The sequence below is a fragment of the Phoenix dactylifera genome, chromosome 10 (assembly GCF_009389715.1).
Source record: "Phoenix dactylifera cultivar Barhee BC4 chromosome 10, palm_55x_up_171113_PBpolish2nd_filt_p, whole genome shotgun sequence".
NCBI classification, from domain to species: Eukaryota; Viridiplantae; Streptophyta; class Magnoliopsida; order Arecales; family Arecaceae; genus Phoenix; species Phoenix dactylifera.
In genome coordinates this window covers 9831403-9854277 of record NC_052401.1, presented here as the reverse complement: position 1 = coordinate 9854277, position 22875 = coordinate 9831403, and the positions used below count along the sequence as shown (strand labels likewise).

The window sequence follows — 22875 nt, the reverse complement described above, 5'->3', positions numbered from 1 at the left end:
GTAGTCCGTCGATCATGTCCTCTTCTAGTATGATAGAGCAGAGCAGGTGTAGAGATTGACCGATATCCTGCCGGAGGTACATCACATGATGACCTCGGATGACTCCTTTCTTCAGGTCTTAAGGAGGTGGTCGTCCATGCCTCACTTCCAAACTGGGGCGGTTATGGCTGCATATGTTGCTTACCATATTTGGATGGCCAAGAATGCCTGGATGTTTGGGGAAAGCAACTCACTACCAAGGCTAATCTCGAAGAAGGCGGCGAAGCCTTACCTCTTATCCGGTATTGAATGTGCTCTCATTGACTAGCAAAGGGTTCAGAAAGCACAGTGGTCTCAACAAGAGGATAAGAGGCGGGAAAAAAAGAAGTGAAGTGAGGCTTTCCAAGCCGAACGAAACGAGGACTTTCATTGACACTTGACTCTTCCGCCCCCTGCCCGGCTTAGGTGTAGGCAATTGTTAGTCTTACTGGAGAGCCTTTGATAGTTTAGGGTACCTGGAACTCTACCTTTACTTTTGTAGCATCTCGAACAATGTTTATCACTTTGGAGCCCCCACTTCTGAGTTTCCTCAAGGTCAACTTCAATGGATGCGTGATAGATAGTGATAGGAGGGGTGAAGCAGGCTTTGTGATCTGATGCCTACCCTCTAAAGTCGTGGCAGCTAGAGAGAGCCCAATATTTAATATCTCGGTTTCTGGGGCAGAGTTGAGGGCTGCCTGGATGGCCTTTATTATGCCCGACGTGTGTTGAGAGCTGACGCTATGTTATTAGAAGGTGACTCAGCCACAGTGGTCAGTTGGATCCAGGGGCATGCTAGGGAGGTATGATGCCACTCCTTGCTTCGGGACATCTGGAGCTTGGCTAGTGGGAGTATCTCCTTTAGGGCGAGGCAATGTCTATGAGAGGTGAATGGGGCTACAAACTAGGTAGCTTCTTTCGTGGGGGATCATTCGGGTGGGGTCCTTTGGACAAAAGAGGTAGAGTTGCCTAAGGCGTTTCGAGACTTAACGTTTTCTAATTTTTTTTGGATGTATTCATACTAGATTAGTGTGAATTACCTATTGTAGCAAAAAAAAAAAAAAGAAAGGTGGAACTCCCTGCTAAATTTTTTAGGAAAGTTAAAAAAGGAAGAATAATCAGCTTAACATCCCGATTAACTTGCCTTACTGTTCAGCATCAATACTACACGACTATGCATGTAGAAACGTCTACAAGGATAATATTGGAACTAGAACCAATTATTCATCAATTTAAAGAAACATGAATTTCAAATAAAAAATATTTATTTGAATTAGACTAACTACTTAAGAAAGTCTAAGACAGTTAGCTAATACAAGGGTAACTCTGAAGAATACGATTCACAATGTCTAGATTGAGGAGTACTGGACCTAAAGTCAGATAAAATTTTGATTAGGAACCAAACAACAACAAACTTTGGCATAAGAAAAGTACAAACTAAAGCCACATGAACAAGCAAATCACTGTTACATGTAATATATACACACATTAGGATGTAAGAAATTGCTGTCATAATAAATAACCATTCAGTGGATTTGTCATGGATAATCCTAATCACATAACGTCTAATATGTGTTGCATTACAAATTACGCTTGGCCTAGCTGGTTGCCCATACTTTAACAGGGATATAGGTGGAACAGATCAAATTTAATTGAGTTATATCTAACCCAAACTTGCTTCAAGCAAAAATGGTAACTATAAAATAAGCGACAAAATTACTTGTATGGTTGGATAACACCATGGAACTTCATCAAATGTTACGTCGATACAAATATTATTCTTTTAATTGTATGACAGGATGTATGTTACGGGCCATGTCTCCCCTCAATTACACTCTATAACAAATGAATTTTTAGAAGAAAGAAAATACAATAAAGTAGACTACTTAAATAAGCTCTTATACTTACATCTGCTTCAAGCAATGGTACCTGATGGGATCTACTACCATTATCGACTAAGGGCCCATATGTTTCATGATCGGAATTGGAATTGAGAATAGATTTGAATGAGAATCGGAATGATCATATCTCTTGATATGTTTGATTAATTAGAATTGGAATGTAATTTGAATACCAGGGAGAGAATGGATTAGGTTTTGGAGGATTGAAGCATGCCTATTCTCTTCTAGATTCGGAATAAAATGGAACTCTCGCCAACCAAGGGGCTCGAATGGGAGACTTGTTCCCATAGAGTCTATTACAGAGTCTTTAACTCTCCCCAACCAAACTTGCCCAAAATTATCCTGCCTCTTGTATCCACTAAAATGCTTCTTCTCTTGCATAAACAAGACGAATCACAAGGCTGCTGTCATGATGTCAAAATAAATTTGGTACACATGCCACGAGGCACAAAATGAACCATCTCTTCAACTAAAACTAGCGAGCTTGGGGTTATTCCTTTGAGCCAATTTACTAAATTGCTAATGGAACGTGTGGTCTCAGGAGTATAGCCTTCACTGAATGAAGCCATCCCTTTGAGGAGATGCTGATTCCAGGTTTCTGGCCTTCATGCATCCACTTAAATTTTGTCATAGTTTACACCCTGGTAGATAAAAATTGGACAGCATCAAAAAGCTAAGCCATGCCAGAGCTGATCCTTAACCGAGACTGCAAAAGACAGGGCATACCCTTGGCTAAGTATACACCACCACGAGCACCATCATGAACCATTCAACTTATCCAACACCAGGTTGCTACTCTTAAAATATCATCCCTTTTACTGTAATCAGAATAACCTTTTACAATCAAATTGCCAAAGTGGTTTTTTTTCGCTGTTTGCATCTAGAACCTATGATTAGTTAAATCTCCACCAAATTATTGTTAATGCTGAAGTCTCACATGCTTCACATACACCTATGATTAGTTAATATGATGATAAAATTTCACATGCCCCACAGAATTTTACATGCATCACAGAAGCCCAAAGCTAGGTAAATATATTACTTGCAATAATTCATGTCAGACTAAATAGAAAAACTAATACACATAAATATAATTAGAGAACTATACAAAATGTTGAATAAAAAATGGTCATTTTTGAACTCCAACACAAGAATTGTAAAGGAGAAAATCACCAAATCCAACACAGTAAATCTAGTTGGTGGTGGTTGGAAGGTAAACCCTATGGAATTTGTTAATGGTAAGTTTCCTCCTACATGTGGGGCATTTCTTTTGCGCTTGAATAGAAGCTTTGATGCATCTTTGACAGAAAACATGGCCACAAATTGTTGAGCATGGCTCAGTCATTGTGTCCAAGCAAACAGGACAGGTGCAGGTCACTTTGTTTGGTACCACCTTTTCGGGCTCTACACGAGAACTAACCACTCTCTTTCTCTGCAATCACAAATTATAGAATTTTTATTAGAGATTAAATGTTTAAGTGACTATGGAGATGAATTTTAATAATAAATTATGCAAGCAAATCTAACTGCAAATATATGCAATAAAAAAATGTTTAAAGATCTATACACAGAATTTGTAACTATTAACAATCATCATGTGAATGAAATTTCAACAAATCTCAGTAGGGGGAGGAACAGAAGGAAACTCAGCATGCAAGTAGAATAAGATATCGAAACTACAGAAGCAGTAGCACCTCCAACAAGAGGGCTATCATGGAAGTAGTCCTAGACAGCAATCTGTCAATATTCCATTGATTCATTGGGTATCTTGCCCTAATCTATTACATATTGGGAAAAAAGACAAATTTCAGCAATAACATAGGAATATTCCATACGTTGAACTCTCTCTAGTATCTCTGTGATTCTTGCCCTCCTCTCCCTTTCTCTTTGTGCACAATCTCCAATCTCATGCCCTCACATTCCTAATAATTTCGATTCTCTCTTTGAAGTCCAACACATCTCCCCCAAAACCACAGTCCACACCTCTCTTCCTCTTTCAAATCCACTATTTGTCCAATCCCACTCACCCACCTTCACCTATAATCTCCAACCCTCTCTACCTTCAACTTAAAGTTCCACCTAAAATCTCTGTCTGTCCTCAAGTCTTCAAGTTGGACAAACATATTGCCACCAATCATCAATTTCTCATTTACTACATTAAACTTGATTGAGGTCAAGTAATATACGCTTTGTACTAGAAAACAAGCACATGCAATGCTTGTAAGAAATAATATAAATATATGAATATAAATTATTAAAATAATGTTAATAAAAAATAAAACTAAAATTAAAGGACATAAACCCATGATATTTTGTACACAAAATAATGCACTACCAAGCTGCTTATGAACTAGAACACAAATAAAAATAAAAATATACAATATAAAATTAATAGCAGATCAATGGAAAATTACAACAAAAATATAATGTAAAAAGTATTTTAACTACTGAAATTTTCAAATTTTTATGTCATATGAAGTGATTTGGCCCAATTGGGCATTGTAGGTAGTAAAGCTTTTCTCTGTAGAGTTTCGTTAGTAGAACTTTTAGTAAAAAGTTGTTTGCTATTTTTGAAGTGCCGCGAAAGTTTAGCATCTATTTGTTAACCAAACTAAAAAGTGCTTTTAATATCAATAAATGATAATAAAGGTCATTGCCCAGTGCTTTCAATTGCCTACCAGCCTATATTATCAAAACTATTATTATATAGTATGCTTAATTTATAAATTATTTATTTTTGATATTTTAATAAAATAATCAATAATAAATAAAAATATAGTAATATATAATAAGATGATATTTATTAATATAATATTACAACAATATTATACTATCATATTTTTATATCATGATAATAATAATATTATTATATTATTATATATTATATTATTCTATATTATTATACTGTATAATAAAAAAATATTACTATATCATATTATCATATTATTATAAAATATTATATTACTAATTTATTATCTTATTTTGCATGTATACCCTCCTAAATATGCAAAATTGCATAAATACCCTATTAAAGTTGCTATTTGCATGTATATCTCATAAAATACTTATTTTGCATGTATACCGATCTTTTTCTTTCTTTTTTGCATATCCATCTAATGTCGTTAAAAAATAAATAGTTTAAAATTAAATTGATTGAAATACTCTTACAAGTAGACATGCAAAAAGAAAATTTTATATAGGTATATACACAATTAGAATGTTGTAAGAGTATTCATACAATTTTGCATATTTAGAGGGTCTAGACTTTAAAAAATATTAAAAAATGATCAAAATCTATTAAAGAGAATTCAATTGTTCTTAATTAAAGAGGGTAACAAAAATTGATTAATATGATCATGCTGCATGATCTCATGTTAATATCAACTCTTATAGAATAAATTATGTCGCCTTTATGAAATTCTCATCTTAACAAACAAACAACAACTCAATATTTATAAATCACCAAAAACTATTTTACTGATCTAAACATCTATAATTAATTTAAATTTAATATGCTTTAATCTTTTAAAATAATGAAGAATATATAGATGTCGTAGACTCAATAATGATAATTATATCAAAATCAAATGAAAAATAGCATTACCAAAATGATCACCTAATATTCCAACTTGACTGAGTTAAAATCTTAAACAAAGAAAATTGACAATAGCCTTTTTCTGACTTATCGATCCACTCGAATCATAAAAGATATGGCAAGTCTCAGCCCTGTATTGATCATTTTAATAAATTTTTTTAGTGTATACCTCTTAAATATGTGAATTGTATGAATACCCTCGCAAAATTACTATTTACATGTATACCCTTATAAATTTTTCTTTTTGCATGTCTACCCATAAGGGTATTTCAGTCATTTTAATTTTAAGCTGCTTGTTTTTTAACGATGTTAGATGGTATAGGTAAATATGCCAGTTGTCTACTTCAAAGTTACTCATATAAAAAGCTTCAAAAGACAACAAACTAACAACTGAGTGATAGGAACCTAGTTTAAATTACTTTCATAAAAGGTGAAATATTCAGAACTAAACCAACAATGTACATGATTTTTTCTCCACAATAACTCCAAAAAACAAGCACTTGGTGATAGCAACATGTTACCAAGGAACGTACGATGTAAATCAAAACAATTTCTAACAAGCAAAAAACAAAAGTACAATCCTTTACGAAAGGATAATGTCCTACAAACAATCTTCAAAAAGAATATAAAATTTCTAAAGATCTAAAAAAGCTACAGCCAGCTAATTATAAATCTAAGAAACTAATAACAAAGAAAGGTCATTGGAGATTAACTAAGCAGTGTAAATGCTGTAAATATTCACCTAGAGCATTTATAGGCAACTATTACCTTGGGATTGTCTCCATCTGCTGAACAAACGTCACAATCGATAATCACAGTGTTTGGTGGAATCCTTACACGTTTTTCGTGGCTATTAAGAGAGAAGGTCGAAACTGAATCCTCTGCAGCGACACCTTTGAGAACAAATTTAGCATTAATCAGGCCATTAACAAAACAGAATTGTAAGAAAGTCCACAAAAGCAAGCATAAATGCAATGAAGACAAACACTGTGACACTAGATTTCCTATTACTAATTACATTTTCTAAAGAAGAAAGAATACCAAAACAAAACCTCAAATAGGAAATTAATTATGCCACGTGTGTAGACTGGGTTTGGACATACTCATGGTTGTCAAGGTAGCAAAAGAGGTTCTATGATGAAGCAAAAAAAGAAACTTGGTCTCAAAAGTACAAAAAAGGTAGAAGATGAAAAAAAAGAAGTAGAGAGCAAGAAAGAAATGAGGAAGACGAAAGGAAAAATGAAAAGTTAAGAACTGGGGCCAGGTCGTTCTTCTGCTTTCCCATTGATTAGACCATATGTTGTGATTTGTTCCTTTTGGAGGAAGGACGTGAAGGTGCCATTAAAGATAAAGAGTAGGGACCATTTAAGCATAAGAAGGGAAAAGGACAACAAATTCAAGTTTCCTCCTTGAAGTTACAAAAAGCTTTTATTCTTCTTTTCCCTCAATTTCATCCAAAAACAGTAGTAAAAAGAGAAGTGTGACCTCTTAAACAATTTTTCATAGGATTTAAAAATTTTATTTCTCAAACTTGATGCTAACCTGATTACAGCAATTAAAATCAAACAAATATGATCACTTTCGAATGTAACATGCATACTCGCTACGAAATATCCATCTGTTTATAGGGATATTCTACCTGCTTGACAAGTTTCTATCAAATAGTTATTACTGTATGCTCAATAAGAGTTCAGGACGAGTGCATTCACAGCCTTGACAAACAAGCAATCTCAAGGAGGGCAAAGTTTAAGATAAAGAGGATAGAATATCACATCTTGGACCACCAGCTTTGAGTCTTCAGTATTCTTCATTTTATTTCCGTTTTTATGGGGGAGGGGGTGAAATTTTCTTTCTTTTATTGATTGATTTGAATTTTTTTTAAGGATGCATTGAATATGAATGCAACCATTATTAGGAAAAATCATATTATTTGTTGTTCAATTGTTATTTGAGAGAAAAAGAGGGAGACCCACCTACACCACAATTATCCAAGTTCAAATACTTGGGAATGCACCACCCACGACTGGAACCTAGAATCTCTGATTGCTAAGCAAAGGAGTATTACCACTGCGACAAGCCCTAATTCATATTAATTGTTTAATTGTCATTAAGGGTGTGTTTGTAGGGGTTATAACCATGGAGTAAGAGACTTATTCCATGGTATTCCTACTAATGGGGGCAAGGAATAGACTTATACCCTGACAAGGGATAAACCCCAATCAGATGCCATAACCCTATTCTGTGGGGCCTTCTTATTCCACCCTATTACAAATTGGCCCCTCTCCCCTTTGATGCCATTCGGCCCATTCTCACTTTCCTAATTTCCTCTCCCTTTCCCCGCACAAGTGCTACTCTCTCACAGGATCAAAAAGAGCGTGAGTTTATTCCAGCTACTGGCAAGCCCGAATGGGCTGGAGATGACTTGATCCACTCTTCCAATCTCTACCGTCATCTAGCTACTAGAGATCAACACTCAAATGCCTCTTTAGTGTTTGAGAAATCTTTCTCCTCACCCTTTCTTCTATTTCAGTAGGTTAATCAAGGACCACTAGGCTATCTACTCCAATGGCAAGGAGCATTGCGCTGCTTCATACTTGGATGCCTTTGTTTAGTCTTCATTTCCTCCATCCTCCAAGTATGGCTCCCTTGCCCATGAGTTGCTCTACTTGAGTTTTGTGATGGATATCGATGGATGATGGAGGGTTTGAATTGATTCTTATAATGTTTGTTGTTCCTCTTTCAATGGATTTGTAGTATGAATTTTTCAATGGATGACGGCACCATCCTATGCCCCCAACATGCTCGAACCCTATTTTATGAGGGCCATGGATGGATGTTGCTTGTTGATGGATTGGTTTTTCATGTTTTACCCTTTAGATGGATCTGCATCATGATTTAACATGGTTATGGAGATGGCTTGTTGGATCCATGCATTTGGTGGTTGTTCTCAGTTAGTTATAGGGCTTATGGATTGATCCTCAGTCGGCTTGTGATGGTCATAGCTGATGCCTACTTTTCTGTTGCATGGGACTCAGAATCCAATTTAAGAATGAGGGATGCATGCAAATGCAATGAGTCAAAATTTTTTGGATTTGTGTGGGTTGGATGGTAATACCGGTCTGGTTGTTAGTTTAGATTTGTGATTCTACTTTTTCTAGGATGCTATTTACAACAATTTAGTAATACAAGTTTGGATTGAATATTTCTATTTTTATTATTTGGGTCTGAATCTAAGTTGGCCCTGGAGCAGCCTTATGTGATTATATATCATGCGTTAATCCTTGAACGATGTATAGGCTGATGAGGGAGGGCATGTGATATTAAATTTGATAGTATTAACAGCATATGTTGATGTTAAATGCATAAATCAGTGTATGTCAATGCGGCTTAGTGGACATAAATGAATGTCCAGGTTAAGCTCATAATATTTGTCATGGTATCAGTCTATTCTTCACCCCAAAATTTGGTGTTTGAAGTGAGATGTTTTTGCAAACAATTTTATTGATAATATAGTACTCAAGCTTGGCTATTGGTCTTTTTTCTTTTCATATATGTATGTATTACTTTTCAAGTTCTTGTGCTCAAATTATTCTAATGGGATGCAATAGGATGGCCAATTGGCAACCACTACACTTGCACGGGCAAGGTGATGATGATGTGCCAACCTCTAAGGGCTTTTCCAGAGATGGCATGTAGCCAGCATCACCGTGATTCACTAATCGGCCTTAACAGGGCATGCATCCTATGTAGATCTAATGATGATGCAATTTTCATAGTCTAAGCCTTCATTTTAAAATTTGCAATGATTTTCATCCTCTTGATTTGCAATAATATTATTACAATTTGCAAAATGTAGAATTATGGGTTGTTTACGAAACAACAGGTTGCAATCCTAGAAGGCTGAATTTCCAACATCATAGCCAAGTTTTGCCGAATTAGTACCAAATGGCATACTAGTTGGCAACTAGTTTGGCACGGTATGGGTCCATATTGTGACGTTCCGAAGCGTACCAAGAGAGAGAGGGAGAAGGAGAGAGATGAGAGAGAGGGGAAGAGAGGGAAGGGAAGGGAAAATCCTAACCCTAACCCTAGGGGGTCGAAGAGAAGGGGAGAAAGGTTGGTGAGAGGGGGAGAAGAAGAGAGAGATTGATCTTATCTATTCACCCATCGCCATCACACAAAAGAGAAAAGCCCGATGGAGGAAGTGGAAGAGGAGATAGAGACTAGGGTTCTTCAGAGGCAAAGATGGACAAGAATGCCCATTGAGCAGGAGGAGATGTCGACGAGGAGTCAACCGAGCAGAAAATGAAGCCCGTCACCAATGACAACTAGCAACAGACCCTGAGCGAGGTGAGAGAGCGCGAAGGAGAGATCAAGAGAGCCTCGAAGGCTCTCAATCGATCTATTGAGGGGGAGGGTGGATGAGGTAGGGGAGGGTGAATATAACAGAACCAAAATAAGCATATGAATTGTTCCAACTTGGCATCAGCTCAATTCGGTATAGACCGAACCACCCAGTTCAGGTCAGTTTGGCAGACCATGGTTGAAGCCTTCATGTGAGGTGATGATGACAGAGTAGCATCTGATGGTTTCCACCACATAATGCAATCCATTCCCGGTATGCAGCATGTCTGACCAGATGATGATATCTGTCGTTTTGTGCCACTCTGTCTTCAATGTGAGGATTGATTTAATCATCTACTATTGACCGTAGATGTCAACTTAGTCATGCACCATGACTAATCTAGTCGGAAGGGGAGTGCAAGGTGGAGCTTATGAGGACGATACTGTATTCATATGTTTCTACATTAGATGTTTAGTATGTTATTATAGTTGTGCATGCAACAACCTAGCTTGTTCTTTCTTGTAGAACTGAGTGGTCGGCCAAATGATGGAGACATCTTAGTGTCGCAAGACATCAATTATATGCATCAAAAATTGTGTCTATGTATTATGACAAGTGGAATGTATAATTTTCTAACAAATGTTCCATTGTCACCAGCCGTCAGTTATATGTACATGGTCTGATAATTGTCTTCACAACGTTGCATGTGGTTCATTAATTATATGTATGTAATGTAAAATATTATGGAAATCAAATTTTCTATTTAACTTTAATATAGATCCCTTTTACATGCATGTCCAACCTATATTAATCTGGTGCTATGCTAGCAACGGAGGGGGGAGAAGGACATCAGATCTCATTTGCATTACAAAAACCGTAAACATGATTTCTTCTAGCTCATTTTAATAAAATTTTATTCCAAACCAGTGGACTTAACACGAGGTCCCAAGAAAGAGAGGGACAACAAAGTTATTGATATTTCAACCCATGCTTGGCCATTTTTTCATGACTGTTATAAGGGCAATTCTATCCAAACAACAGAAAACAAAACTTTATTCACTCAACTTATCCCTCTAGCCAAACAAGATCATAACAAAACAACCACCCAATTTATCCATCCAACCAAACACAAATTTCCTATTTCTTGGAATAAGTCTTACTCCTCCAAACTTATCTAATAACTTTCCTTTATCCCTCTGCAACGAAAGGATACCTAAGAAATTTCCTTTGCCGAACCAGGCCGAACCGGGTTCGGCCCATACCGAGCCAACCCAGTGGAGGACCGGATCGGTTCACCTATTGTACTCGGGATCGGTCCAGAACCAGTAGGAACTGATCCCGAATCGGCTAGAACTGATTGCGAACCGGCCGGAACTGGTTGGAATCGGCCGGCCTGTTCGAAATCGGTTAACGGTTCGCACCGAGTCGGGCCGGTTCAAAACCGGCCCCCTACCCCTCTCCTTTTGTTATAAAGCGCCATTGGAAAGGCCCGAGAAGTTTCTCAGGCCTTTCCAACATTCATTTTATTCTGCACTTTCCTCTATTCTCCTTCATGGCGAAAATCACACTGATTCAGCACGATTGAAGAAAGATTCAATCCTAAATAAGGTGTGCTTCCTCTCGCCTATTTTATTCGTCTTGTTTTTTGCTCCAAAAAAAGCTCAAAATTTGCAAAATAAAAAGAGATCATGCCAAAATTTTTGATTTTGGCTTGATTTTATGATGTTTTGTAAATCTATGGATGATCTACACTATGACATAAAAAATTTTAATTTTCAGATTATATATAATTTTTAAAAATTAAAAATATATATTTGAATTAAAAAATTAAAAATTAAAAATTAAAATTAAAAAAAATGTAAAATCAGAAGCATATTTAGAGGCATGCAAGCTACTCTTCAGCTAAATTTGGTGTTTATTTATTCAAATCTTGATACAATCATGCACACAGTGGTCTAGGCCAAAATTCGAAAAAAATAAAGAAATAAGTAAGCCTTTGATGCATGCCCACAGACCTAAAAATATATATATAGCATCCATTATTGGATTCTACATGGATTTGAGCTGAGATTATTTTTTAAAAATATTTATATTTTAATGTTTTTAATTTAAAAATAATTAAAAATATATAATTAATACCAAAGATTATAAAAATTAGTAGAACGTAATACATATTACAGAAGTATTTTTTGAAGTAAAAAATATATTTTTCTGAATTTATGGTATTTAAAATATTTTTTGATTTAAAAATATATAAATAAATAAATAGTATTACGTATTAGATAAAGCAGATATATTTTTTGAAGTAAAAAAATATTATCTTCATCGTAACAAAATTTTACTATTTTTAAATAATTGATTAACTGACGTACTTGATAAATCTGCAGAAATAGAACCATAAAAAAAGGAGGCAGAACGTAACATTAGTTAGGATCGTGGTCAAATGTTCTTAGATTGGCACCATCGGAAGTGCAACTAGTGTAATCCAGAGTTTAAGAGATGAGGGATAACCAGGTTGAAGCAGCGCTTGGCTGGTGGTAACCCCGATGCATATAATTACCGAAAATGCCCACAGGAGGTTCGGTAGCTAATGAAGAAATCTTTGCTGATTTTAGAGCAGTGAAGAAGAGCGTTTCTAAGAAGAAGAAGGCGGTGGACCGCAGAGCAGCAAAGCCACCTTCCTATCACTTCAGAGAGTCAGAGGAGGCATCCTCTCCAGATGACGAGACACAGATTCAGGCTGTCATTCAGGTGAGCCTAGATGATGAGTGACAGCAGGATGAGGTGACCAGGCATTGGGCTTAATTTGGGCTCTCATACTATGAGTCGGGCTCCGATTCTACGAGCAACCGAGCAGATCTAGAGTTCAGAAGAATCTCCTTAGAAAGGCCGTCAGCAGAGGCGGTGGCTATACTGTATATATGCTAGTGGCTTTTGGCAGCAAAAAAAAGTCTAGAAACATTCCACCAGAAGCGACCATCCATGATTTAGATCCATGTGCCTCTTCCAGTAAAAATTCGAAGTAGCAGAGAGTTGACACAATGCTAAAAAAAGATAAGAAGGATATATGATGAGCTATTGGATCCTGGTTCTTGTTGCTGCTGAGGACCCAATAGAGCTCACTACCCGCCATTACCCCTACCCTATTTTCCATCCTTCTGGCCTGGAAAGCCATTTCTCTGCCCAGAGATAAACCACTCCCCTGGCCTTCAGCCATCGCATATGTGGCAAACAATACGTACTATAGGTCTTCCATTTCCTTCATACAGACTGCCGATCCCGATGTAGATCCTCCAAGATCGAAAGACATCCACAGTGAGCTTCTTAACAATAATAAAGAGCTAGCAAAGTGGATTGTCTCATACAAGAGCAAGTGGCCCACATATGGACTGATGGTGATATATGATGGTTGGACCGATCTTATCAGGCGGAGCATTATCAACTTTTTGACATATTTTGATACGAAGACTTTCTTCTATAAGTCGATTGATGCTTTCAATCAGGTGTACGACCCCATGTACATCCTTAAGTTGATAGAGGCGGTGATTAATCAAGTAGAAAAGAAGAATGTCGTGCAGGTCATCATAATGGGCCACAATATAAGATCGTCAGAGAGATCTTAATGGAACGGAGGTCACATATTTTTTGAACCCCACGTGCTGCACATTATATCGACCTCATGTTGATGGACACTACGAAGATTCGTAGAATGCAGCAGATAATAGAGATAGCCCAAACCATTACCAGATTTATTTATAACCATACATAGGTCCTATCACTGATGAGAAGGTATGCATAGAAAGAGATCTTGAGACTAGGAGTGATATAGTTTGCTATCAGCTACGTTGCACTTGATAACTTTCTTGAGAGGAAAGTATCTCTATATCAGATGTTTGTCAGTCTCGAGTGGCAGAAAAGTAAATTTGCGAGGGCTAGCACTAAAGAAAGCACTGTCGAGGACTTGGTGACAAGGTAGACATTCTGGCAATAGGCCGAGAAAGATAATGAAGGCTATTAACCATTATATAAAGTGCTTTAGATCGTGGACAACAAAAGGTACCTTCAGATAAGTTTCTTATATCATATGATGGAGAGGACCAAGATACAAATTAAGAAGGTGGATCCGATGTATGCCTAGGAGACATCGATATCATTGAGCCGCAGTAGGATTACCAGATGAGTAGGAACTTGCATCTAGCAGGTAAGTAAGAATATAAAAAATTAGATTGCTCCTGTACTTGTACAATTTTACTAAAACAATAATAAACTTTATCTGTAGCATACTATCTGAATCCAAAATTTCAGTACACCATACCTTGAATCGATATGGATGACGAACTTCTGGCCGCTCTGCGTAATGTGATTTACAAGATGAAGCTTGATATAAAAGTCGTTGCCCTCTGTCTAGAAGAGGTAAATTAACTTAAATGACATGTATAAGTTAATTGGTATCTTCAATTATTAACATATAACAACATGGTTCTTTTTCACAGATTAAAATATTTTGATCTTTAGAATCACGGCAGCTATTGTAAGAAAAGTATGAATCTAGGTATATTACACATTAGGAGGACATTTACCTGGACTTAGATGGTTACTAATATGATACTATTTTATATGTAATTTTCTTTAATGTTTTTGTAGCTATGGATTCGTTTTGATTTGTCCGCGAGAAAACTTTAGCGGCTAGCTATCTGAATCCTCTCCCTGACGGTCTTCTCGAGTGGTTGTGAGCACAACTATCCACCTTCGCCCTCATCCACAACAAGTAGAGGAACCGTCTGGCACAGAAGCGCCTCAACGATCTTGTATATGTTCACTACAATCTGAGGTTCAGGCTGAAGTGCATTCAGAAGAAAGTGGAGCTAAAGTACATGATTTGATCCATAGTGCTTTCGTTGACGATGAGGATGATCTTATGATCAGACAGCTTCTGAGCCAGCAGCAAGAGTCGGAGCTTGATGAGCGAGGATCGCCTCCATGACTAGCCAGTTTCATAGCAAGCGAGGCTAGGATCAATGCAAGACAATGGGCAGATCACAATATTCCACGCATTCTTCCAGCTAATCAGCCATAGCTACAGGGATCACTGGAGAGTCGGTCATCACATAATTTTTTGTCTGAGATATCCGCTCAAAGATATGATCGAGCGACGCTTAAACAATACCACTACGCTGCTCAGTCGACTCGGTCAGGAGGGTAGTATCCATCCCCCCAATATAGCCAAACAGAAAGGGGCACGAAGAGTAAGCAGGCAGAGAGAAGCACGAAGGGCAAATAGGCAAAAAGGGGCACAAGGGGTAGGCAGGCAGCTACTCAGCACACCAAAAAAAATATAAAAGGAACCTGCAACCCTTATGAAGAGTGGTGGAGCTAGTTCACTTAGATTCGGAGATCAGGAGCACAGTTCTGATGGTCATGAATCTGTTAGCCAGAAAGAAAGTGGAGGATATAAGACCATCGTTTATGAGACACGACCGTAGTGTGGTCTTCGATTCACCGGTGAGTCCCAGTTTACGCATCCTACACAGAATAAGGACCACAATATACGATTTGGTAGAGCCCGTGAGGATACCATTACACATAGAAGACGGGCTCCTTAAGATCATTTAGGAGGACACGTTGCAACTACAGATGACCTCGCACATGGAGTAGGATCCAAAGACATCAGGTTCCGAGTTGCATATTGGATCTCCTATTATCCGCAGCCACAGATAGCCTATGACCCATATAGATACGGATATGGATATGGTGCGTTCAAGGCATCGTCTTTCAATGGCTACTATCCTACGCAGTCTGGAGCATCTTACAGATCAGATTTTGTTGTCGGCTTATTTGGATGGCTCATTCACAGCCGTATTATCAGTATCACTCAGAGCTAGAGCTTCAGCGACAAATTCCAAAGTGCTTAAAACTTAGAGCACTTAAAATCCAAAGCGCGTTCCTTATGAGATGAACATACAAGACTACAATGCCACTTAGTTAGAGATGTGGGCTGATATGCCTCCTAACTATATTAATAATCCAGATATCTACGAAAAGTATCGCCACTCGACGAGATTTTAGATATCATATGTATGATGTACTTTAAATATATATAATTGATTGTATTATGTTATATTTTTTATCTCACTAGTTGATTTTAGGATATTTCATGTTGTTTCTTGTAGCATGCAACATCTTACTAATAATTTTATATTTTGCATCACTTTAAACAACAAAATACATCACTTAGGTTAAACCTGGATCATAGAGACATCAAAAAATATCAAAAAAAATATCAAATTATACTTAAAATCATTGAAAAAGTTGAAAAAAAGTAATTACCAATTAATTAAACTTGAAAAATTTTTTAAAAAAATTGGGCATGTCGGTTCGAAACTGGCACGCCCAAGCATACCGTGTATCGATACAATACCGAACCAATACCGTACCGACCCGCCCGCAGAGCAGTACAGGTCTCAGTATCGGTTTGGCATACCTTACTTAAACACTTCAAGATACCTGAAATGAAGCCTATCAATTTCTAGGAAGAGAGTTGTAAAATGGAAAAGCTAATTATGTGAATTCTCTCTTAGATGTTCTTCAACAAGGTGGCAAAAGAAAGATATATGAACAACAAAAGAGCAAAAAAGGAAAGAGAACAGCTTGAAAAATGATATTCTTGAAAAATTAAAATGTTCTCTTTATTTATCTTTTTAAATAAAAATTAAGCATATAAACCATTAAGAAACTGTTGGTGTTGCTAAATGCTTACTTAGTGGTGTCAGTAGCTCCAAGTCTCCAACTATATGTTGAATCTCTCAAAATAAAAATATGACGCATGACGAGTAGCACAAAGTAAAATGATACTCACACCTTGTTCCTCCAAGCAAAAGAATAACATGCCAGCATACCTAAACCTGATAATATCATCATTTTTAACATTTTATCATATGCTTCACTTGGTAAAGAAAGCAACATTTAGATTCCTTTTATTTTCTCTTTATATTTGTTCTTAACTACTTAATAACTTGAATTCTTGACCTTCCTGACTACAATTATGATCTGTAAGAATGTGAACTAAAAAGTAGCATCCAAAAACAACAAAAGAAAATTAAGCACCAAGAAATGGGTTGTAAAATGGGGACATTATGTGCAAAGTTCACCGTCTCGATACCGGACCCCTTACCACTACCATCCTAAAGTGTTGGTACACAGTGCAATATGGTACAAGATAGCATATCGAGTGTCGGTACGATATGAGATAGCATACCAGCTCGGCACCAGTACGGTACATCTGATATGGTACATTACGGACTAGTACAATACGATCTCGACCGATACAGCAAACCATGACTATATGAGAAACTCGACTTGAACAATGTTTTCAAAAACTATATAGTAAACCACGATCTTAGTATAAGGGTTGAGTTTTGGGCTCCTACTTACCAAGACAGGAGACTTGTGAAAATTACTTTTCTCCCTATCCAAATAGCATGAGTAATGATGTAACTGAAATTATAATCAATGCATACCAGTTTTAGTTCCTATTCATGATAGGAATGATTATACTTCACAATTGCTCATGGTAACATAGATGCCTAATATTTAACAAAAGTATGTTGAAAATAAATCTAATAAAACTATCGAACCTCTAAGCCTATTTGTCTTTGAATGTCAACATGCTAACTGATATCAACTGACAAGGTGGGAACCAAAGTCTTCAAATGAGGAACTAAACTTGGAGATTGCTCAATACAAAAATGGAAAATGCATCTTTCAACAACAGTAATAAATGATTCATTTGAAACATGAAAAATAGGCATATAAAATTAAGCATGGAGGCAAAGTTTTTTCTCAAATTATGCTCAATATTTAAACAGTGCAAACAACTATTCCAGTGAACAAAGCCACGAGCTCAATCGAAACATTTTCAACTTGTACAACATATAGTATTAGATTAACAAAACCTCCTGATTTGCTTCATAAAACCTGATATTTAGTCAATAATGGAAATTAAACTGATTGTCTAAAAATAGCAGCAAGAGATGTACAAGAACCTGGTTTTGTTGAACGATCCTCAAGGTCATCATCAAGGACTACTATCACAGGACTCCTCCTAGACTGCCTTGTCTAAACCATTTAAAAACATGGTTAGAATATCAATTAACAAGAACATAAAAGCTTAGATTTCCAGATAATTTACTAGCAAGAAGAATGAAACTGCATGATCGCAAGCTAAAAAAAAATTGATCTTTACAACATACCGGTAAAACATCTTCATTTACACATAAGGGAGGAAAGGGCTGCTTGGGTATGAGGATTTGTTACCAACTCTCATCAACTACAAATCTAAAGAAACTACAAAAGCCTCAACTTTCAAATTCATTTTAACAAAATGTGACAGTTTTCAGACATGCCTATGATCCAATCACAACGGAAAGTGAAGAGTGCCAGAATTTCACAAGCCAATGAGTGCAAGTCCAAACACCTTATATCTCATTTTAAAAAAAAATTAGAATAAAAATAAAACTACAAGCAAACCTGAGGAAACCCACTTGAAGAGGATATGATCAGGACATCATCGTCAATTGCCTCAACATCAATGGGGAAACTGCGAGAACCATCATTAGCAGGCATCCGGGACCCTTGTCTAGAGTTTGTAGAAGCAGAAGCACCATGAGATGCCTGTGAATGTACGTGATTAGAAGTTCCCCTGTTCGTCTGAGTCTCTGCAGAAGGTGCATTAAGGTCCATATTCAGTACTGCTTTCCTTCGACTTGCGTACCTCCTCATAGGTCGCCTAGCTAAGGTATGTGTGTTCATTCTACATACAGAACCAATATGTCAACTTCCCAAGGAAGCAGAGAAAAGAAAGAAAAACACAATGCGCCAAAACACCTTAAAATTTATCAAAACTGTATTTTTTAAAACACCGATACGAATTACAAATCCAAATATTGTGCAAGATGAAGAAAATACGATACATACCATGGTCTGCTGAACCGGACCGTACTGGTCCGATTCAGCTTGGTACAAACCGGTCCGGCCTGGAACCGGTACCCGAACAGCGTGAAAATCGGTTCCAGCTGTTCTCGGACCGATCTCAACCGGTACGCATGCGTACCGGTCGTGTACCAGCTAGTACTGGTGCACCGGTACGTATTTTTTTCGGTGGAAAAGCGCGTGGCCGAAAGGGCCACACGCTCCTCGGGCAGAGCACCCCGCGCGCGGAGCAGAGTGCCCGCGTGCGGTTCCATGCCCTGTGAACCGCCACGCGGGCGATTCCCTTGCCCGCGCAGTTACCCCGCCCGTGCGGGGCAGCGCACCCGCGTGGGCACGCGGGCTCATTAATGCTACTCTGTGGCATTTATCCCATGGGCGTTCCCCGCCCCACGCGATTCTGCACGCTAGAGAACCATGCTCGTGCGCGGTTCCCCACACTGTGAACCGCCGCGCGGGCGCGCGGTTCCCCCGCTGCCCCACGCGGGCTCGCAAGCTCTGTGGCATTTATCCCGCACGTCCGCGTGCGGACATGAGAACCAAAACATAAAAAAAAAAGCCTACCAGTTCGTACCGGATTGAACCGAACCATATCGGATCGATAGGTGACCAGTACGCCTACCGGTACCGGTAGGGCGGACTTTGGTATATACAATAACATATTTTTCAAACACCAATTCACTCTAGAGTAGCACTATCACCAAAAAATCCTTAAACCCATCAAAAGTATTCCAAATCCCAACGCATGTTCGACATGAAGGAAAAAGGTTCAGATGATGCTGGCTTCACAAAGGCTGAACCCTGATATTTGAAAGAATCTTTGCAGAAGTCTCTTATGTGTTCTTGAGTCCACTCACGAAATGAATTCCCAATCCAAATCTTAGCAACACACCAAATATAAAATTAAAGAAAATATTTGACCGCACCACCTTAACTTGAGAGGGGCGAATTAATTTGCCAAACAAATCTCATCAAAAACCCTTTTTCTATCACATGGATAGAAATTCCAAAACCAAACCCTCGAAAGACAAAAAGGTACAAAAAGAAATTCGACCACACTGCCTTAACTGCAGGGGAAAAATTTTAATTTTGCCCAAGAACTCATCAAAAACCTATTTTTTATCACACAGACAGAAATCTCAAATCCAATTGCCCAAAAATCTCGAGGAATCAAAACGAAATTGAATGAAACCAACTTCATCACTGAACCAGAACACCAGAATATCAAAAAATATCATTAAATATCCATCTTATAACTACAAATTCCAGATCCGAACCTCAAACTGCACGGAGGATTTAGAAACAAAATTATACCTTGGAAAAGGGTTAATCTATATGAGAATTACCCTATATACAAAACAAGGTAGAAGATGAACACGAATCGATTCCGCAATCAAAATACAGTTCCATAATTCAACACAAAAAAAAAAAAAAAATAGGAGTGAAAAAGAGAGATCGAGAGCAAACGATACCCTCGTAACAGAGTAACGACGCAGTGGAGCTTGGATTCGATTTCTAGGGTTTTTATCTCAAGCGAAAGGATGAGGAGAAGGGACGGAGGGAGGGGACAGCGAAGGTCTCCTGGATGCACCTACTGGTCCGGTTTTATACGAATGGGTCACGTGATCTACGCGTGAGGGTGATGCAAGCACTTGCGCATCCCATTAGTACGGGTCGGGTAGAAGTAGATCCAACCCGAAATGTGAAAGAGACTTGAACCGCTCTCAGATTTTTATCTTGGGGTTTAAATTTTGAAACCACGTCAGCTTACAAATCCGTTACTCAATGCGTCTAGAGGTCACGTGATCTTCGCGTGTGAGTGATGCAAGCACTTCGCATCCCATTAGTGCGGGTCCGATAGAAACAGATCCAACCCGGAATGTGAAAGAGACTTGAACCGCTCTCGGATTTTTATCTTGGGGTTTAAATTTTGAAACCACGTCAGCTTACAAATCCATTACGCAATGCGTCTAGAGGTCACATGATCTTCGCGTGTGGGTGATGTAAGCACTTGCGCATCCCATTAGTGCGGGTCGGGTAGAAGTAGATCCGACCCGGACTGTGAAAGAGACATGATCCGCTCTTAGTGCTCTCAATTTTTTTCTCTAATTTAATGTTATTTAGATGGAAATAGAATGTTGTTCTGATCGATAGGAAGTATGATTTCCTTTCTTATTTATAAATGTAAAAGGATGAGTATGATTACATACTTAAGCATTCTTTCATTGAATGCATCCCTTCATATAATCTATTCATTCATTAAGGGTTGTGTCTCTTAGAATCACTATCAAATCAGATGCATCTTTTCGTGAAAATGCATCTCTTTGGGAGTATATAGATATGTACTCCAATGCTATTACTCCATGTTTATGAAGGTATCCTAATGCTTTTAGTCCCAGGAGTATGTGCCTTTTAGATTCATTGGAGTATCTCTGCTTTGCTTTAGCTATAGTCATTTGATTGTCGCAATATAAGAACACAATCGTAATTGGCTTCTCTATAAGAGAAATATCCATTAACAGACTTTTAAGCCATTCTACATATTGACCAGTATTATCAAGTGCAATCTTCTTAACTTCCATAGAGGATCTTGAAATACAAGTATGCTTGGCTGATTTCCAAGCTATCGTAGTTTCACTGAGTGTAAACACATATCCAGTAATAAACTTTGAGTCCTCTAAATCATCAATCATATTTGGATCACTATATCCTTCTAATACAATAGAACAACAAGTATAATGAATAGCATAAAATATCGTACCTTTTAAATATCTAAGTATTATATCAAGTGCTTTCTAATGTTGTGCATAGGAAGAACTAGTATATCTACCGAGTTTTCCTATAGCATGAGCAATATTTGGTCTGGGGCAATGCATAACATGCATCAATAAACTAATAATTTATGAATACTTTAATTGTGCCACTAGTTTACCTTTATTTTTACTCAATTTATACTATGGTCATAAGGTATGCTTGAGGGTTTACAATCAAACTTATCAAATTTCTTTAACATTTTCTCTATATGGTGTGATTGTCTAATAATAATCCCTTATGATGATCTTATCAATTTAATTCCTAAGAGTACATCAACTAAACCTACATCTTTCATGTCAAAATTACTAGATAATAAGAATTTTTGTAATAATAATCTTTATTATCTAGTAATTTTGATATAAAGGATCTAGGTCCAGCGGATGTAATCTTAAGGAATTAAATTGATAAGATCACCACAAAAGATTATTATTACACAATCACATTATATAGAGAAAATGTTAAAGAAATTTGATATGTTTGATTGTAAACCCTCGAGCACACCTTATGACTATAATGTAAAATTGAGTAAAAATAAAGGTAAACCAATGGCACAATTAAAGTACTCATAAATTATTGGTTCATTGATGTATGTTATGAATTGCACTAGACCAGATATTGCTCATGTTGTAGGAAGATTTAATAGATATACTAATTCTCCTATTGCACAACACTTGAAAGGACTTGATATAGTATTTAAAAGGCACTATGTTTTGTGGTATTCATTATATATTAGAATGATACAGTGATCCAAATTGGATTGCTGATTCAGAGGACTCAAAGTCCACTACTAGATATGTGTTTACACTCAGTGGAGCCATGATAGCTTGGAAATTAGCCAAGCAAATTGTATCTTAAGATCCTCTATAGAAGCTGAGATGATTGTACTTGATAGTACCGGTCAATATGCAAAATGGCTTAAAATTCTGTTAATAGATATTGCTTTTATGGAGAAGCCAATTTATGTTCTGCCCATACATTACGACAATCAAGCGACTATAGTTGAAGCTAAGCAAAGATACATCAATGAACCTAAAAGGAACATATGCCTGCGACTAGAGACATTAAGGTACCTTCACAAACATGGAGTAATAGCATTAGAGTATATAAGGTCTGCTAGAAATATAACAGATCCACTAATTAAAGGACTTGCGAGAAGGCAAGTTATAGAATTAACAAAGTGAATGGGACTAAAGGACATTAATTATATAATTATTAAT

General features: G+C 37.2%; 1 protein-coding gene and 1 long non-coding RNA gene across 9 annotated transcripts; both read right to left on the bottom strand.

Annotated features, from left to right (window-relative positions):
* Positions 1-2933: 2933 nt before the first annotated feature.
* LOC103721480 (uncharacterized RING finger protein C548.05c-like) lies at positions 2934-20441 on the bottom strand. Of its 8 annotated transcripts, none has more exons than XR_005513711.1 (6): positions 20317-20441; positions 18386-18668; positions 18109-18193; positions 17902-17974; positions 6283-6407; positions 2934-3351 (listed from the first exon to the last, which is right to left on the bottom strand). XR_005513711.1 is itself a non-coding variant. In XM_008811721.4 (5 exons), the coding sequence occupies exons 2-5, from the start codon at positions 18665-18667 to the stop codon at positions 3112-3114; spliced, it is 720 nt and encodes a 239-aa protein (XP_008809943.1). In that variant the 5' UTR covers position 18668; positions 20317-20440; the 3' UTR covers positions 2934-3111. The 8 variants fall into 8 exon arrangements, 2 of the variants coding, with proteins under 2 accessions (XP_008809943.1, XP_038986926.1); XR_005513713.1 differs by lacking the exon at positions 18109-18193 and adding an exon at positions 17291-17353; XR_005513710.1 differs by adding an exon at positions 17291-17353 and having other exon boundaries at positions 17902-18668.
* Positions 13674-17284, bottom strand: LOC120112194. The gene is made up of 2 exons (XR_005513714.1): positions 14175-17284; positions 13674-14053 (listed from the first exon to the last, which is right to left on the bottom strand). It is a non-coding gene; the product is annotated as an uncharacterized LOC120112194 (long non-coding RNA).
* Positions 20442-22875: the final 2434 nt, after the last annotated feature.

Bases quoted from the DNA above. Each gene is read 5' to 3' on its own strand.
- LOC103721480 (XM_008811721.4), bottom strand. From the start codon at position 18,667: ATGAACACACATACCTTAGCTAGGCGACCTATGAGGAGGTACGCAAGT. The intron at 17,975-18,385 runs GTTTGCTTGTAG...TAAATGGTTTAG, and splicing joins CTTCAAGTGGGTTTCCTCAG to ACAAGGCAGTCTAGGAGGAG. The intron at 3,352-6,282 runs GTAATAGTTGCC...TTGTGATTGCAG, and splicing joins CAGATGGAGACAATCCCAAG to AGAAAGAGAGTGGTTAGTTC.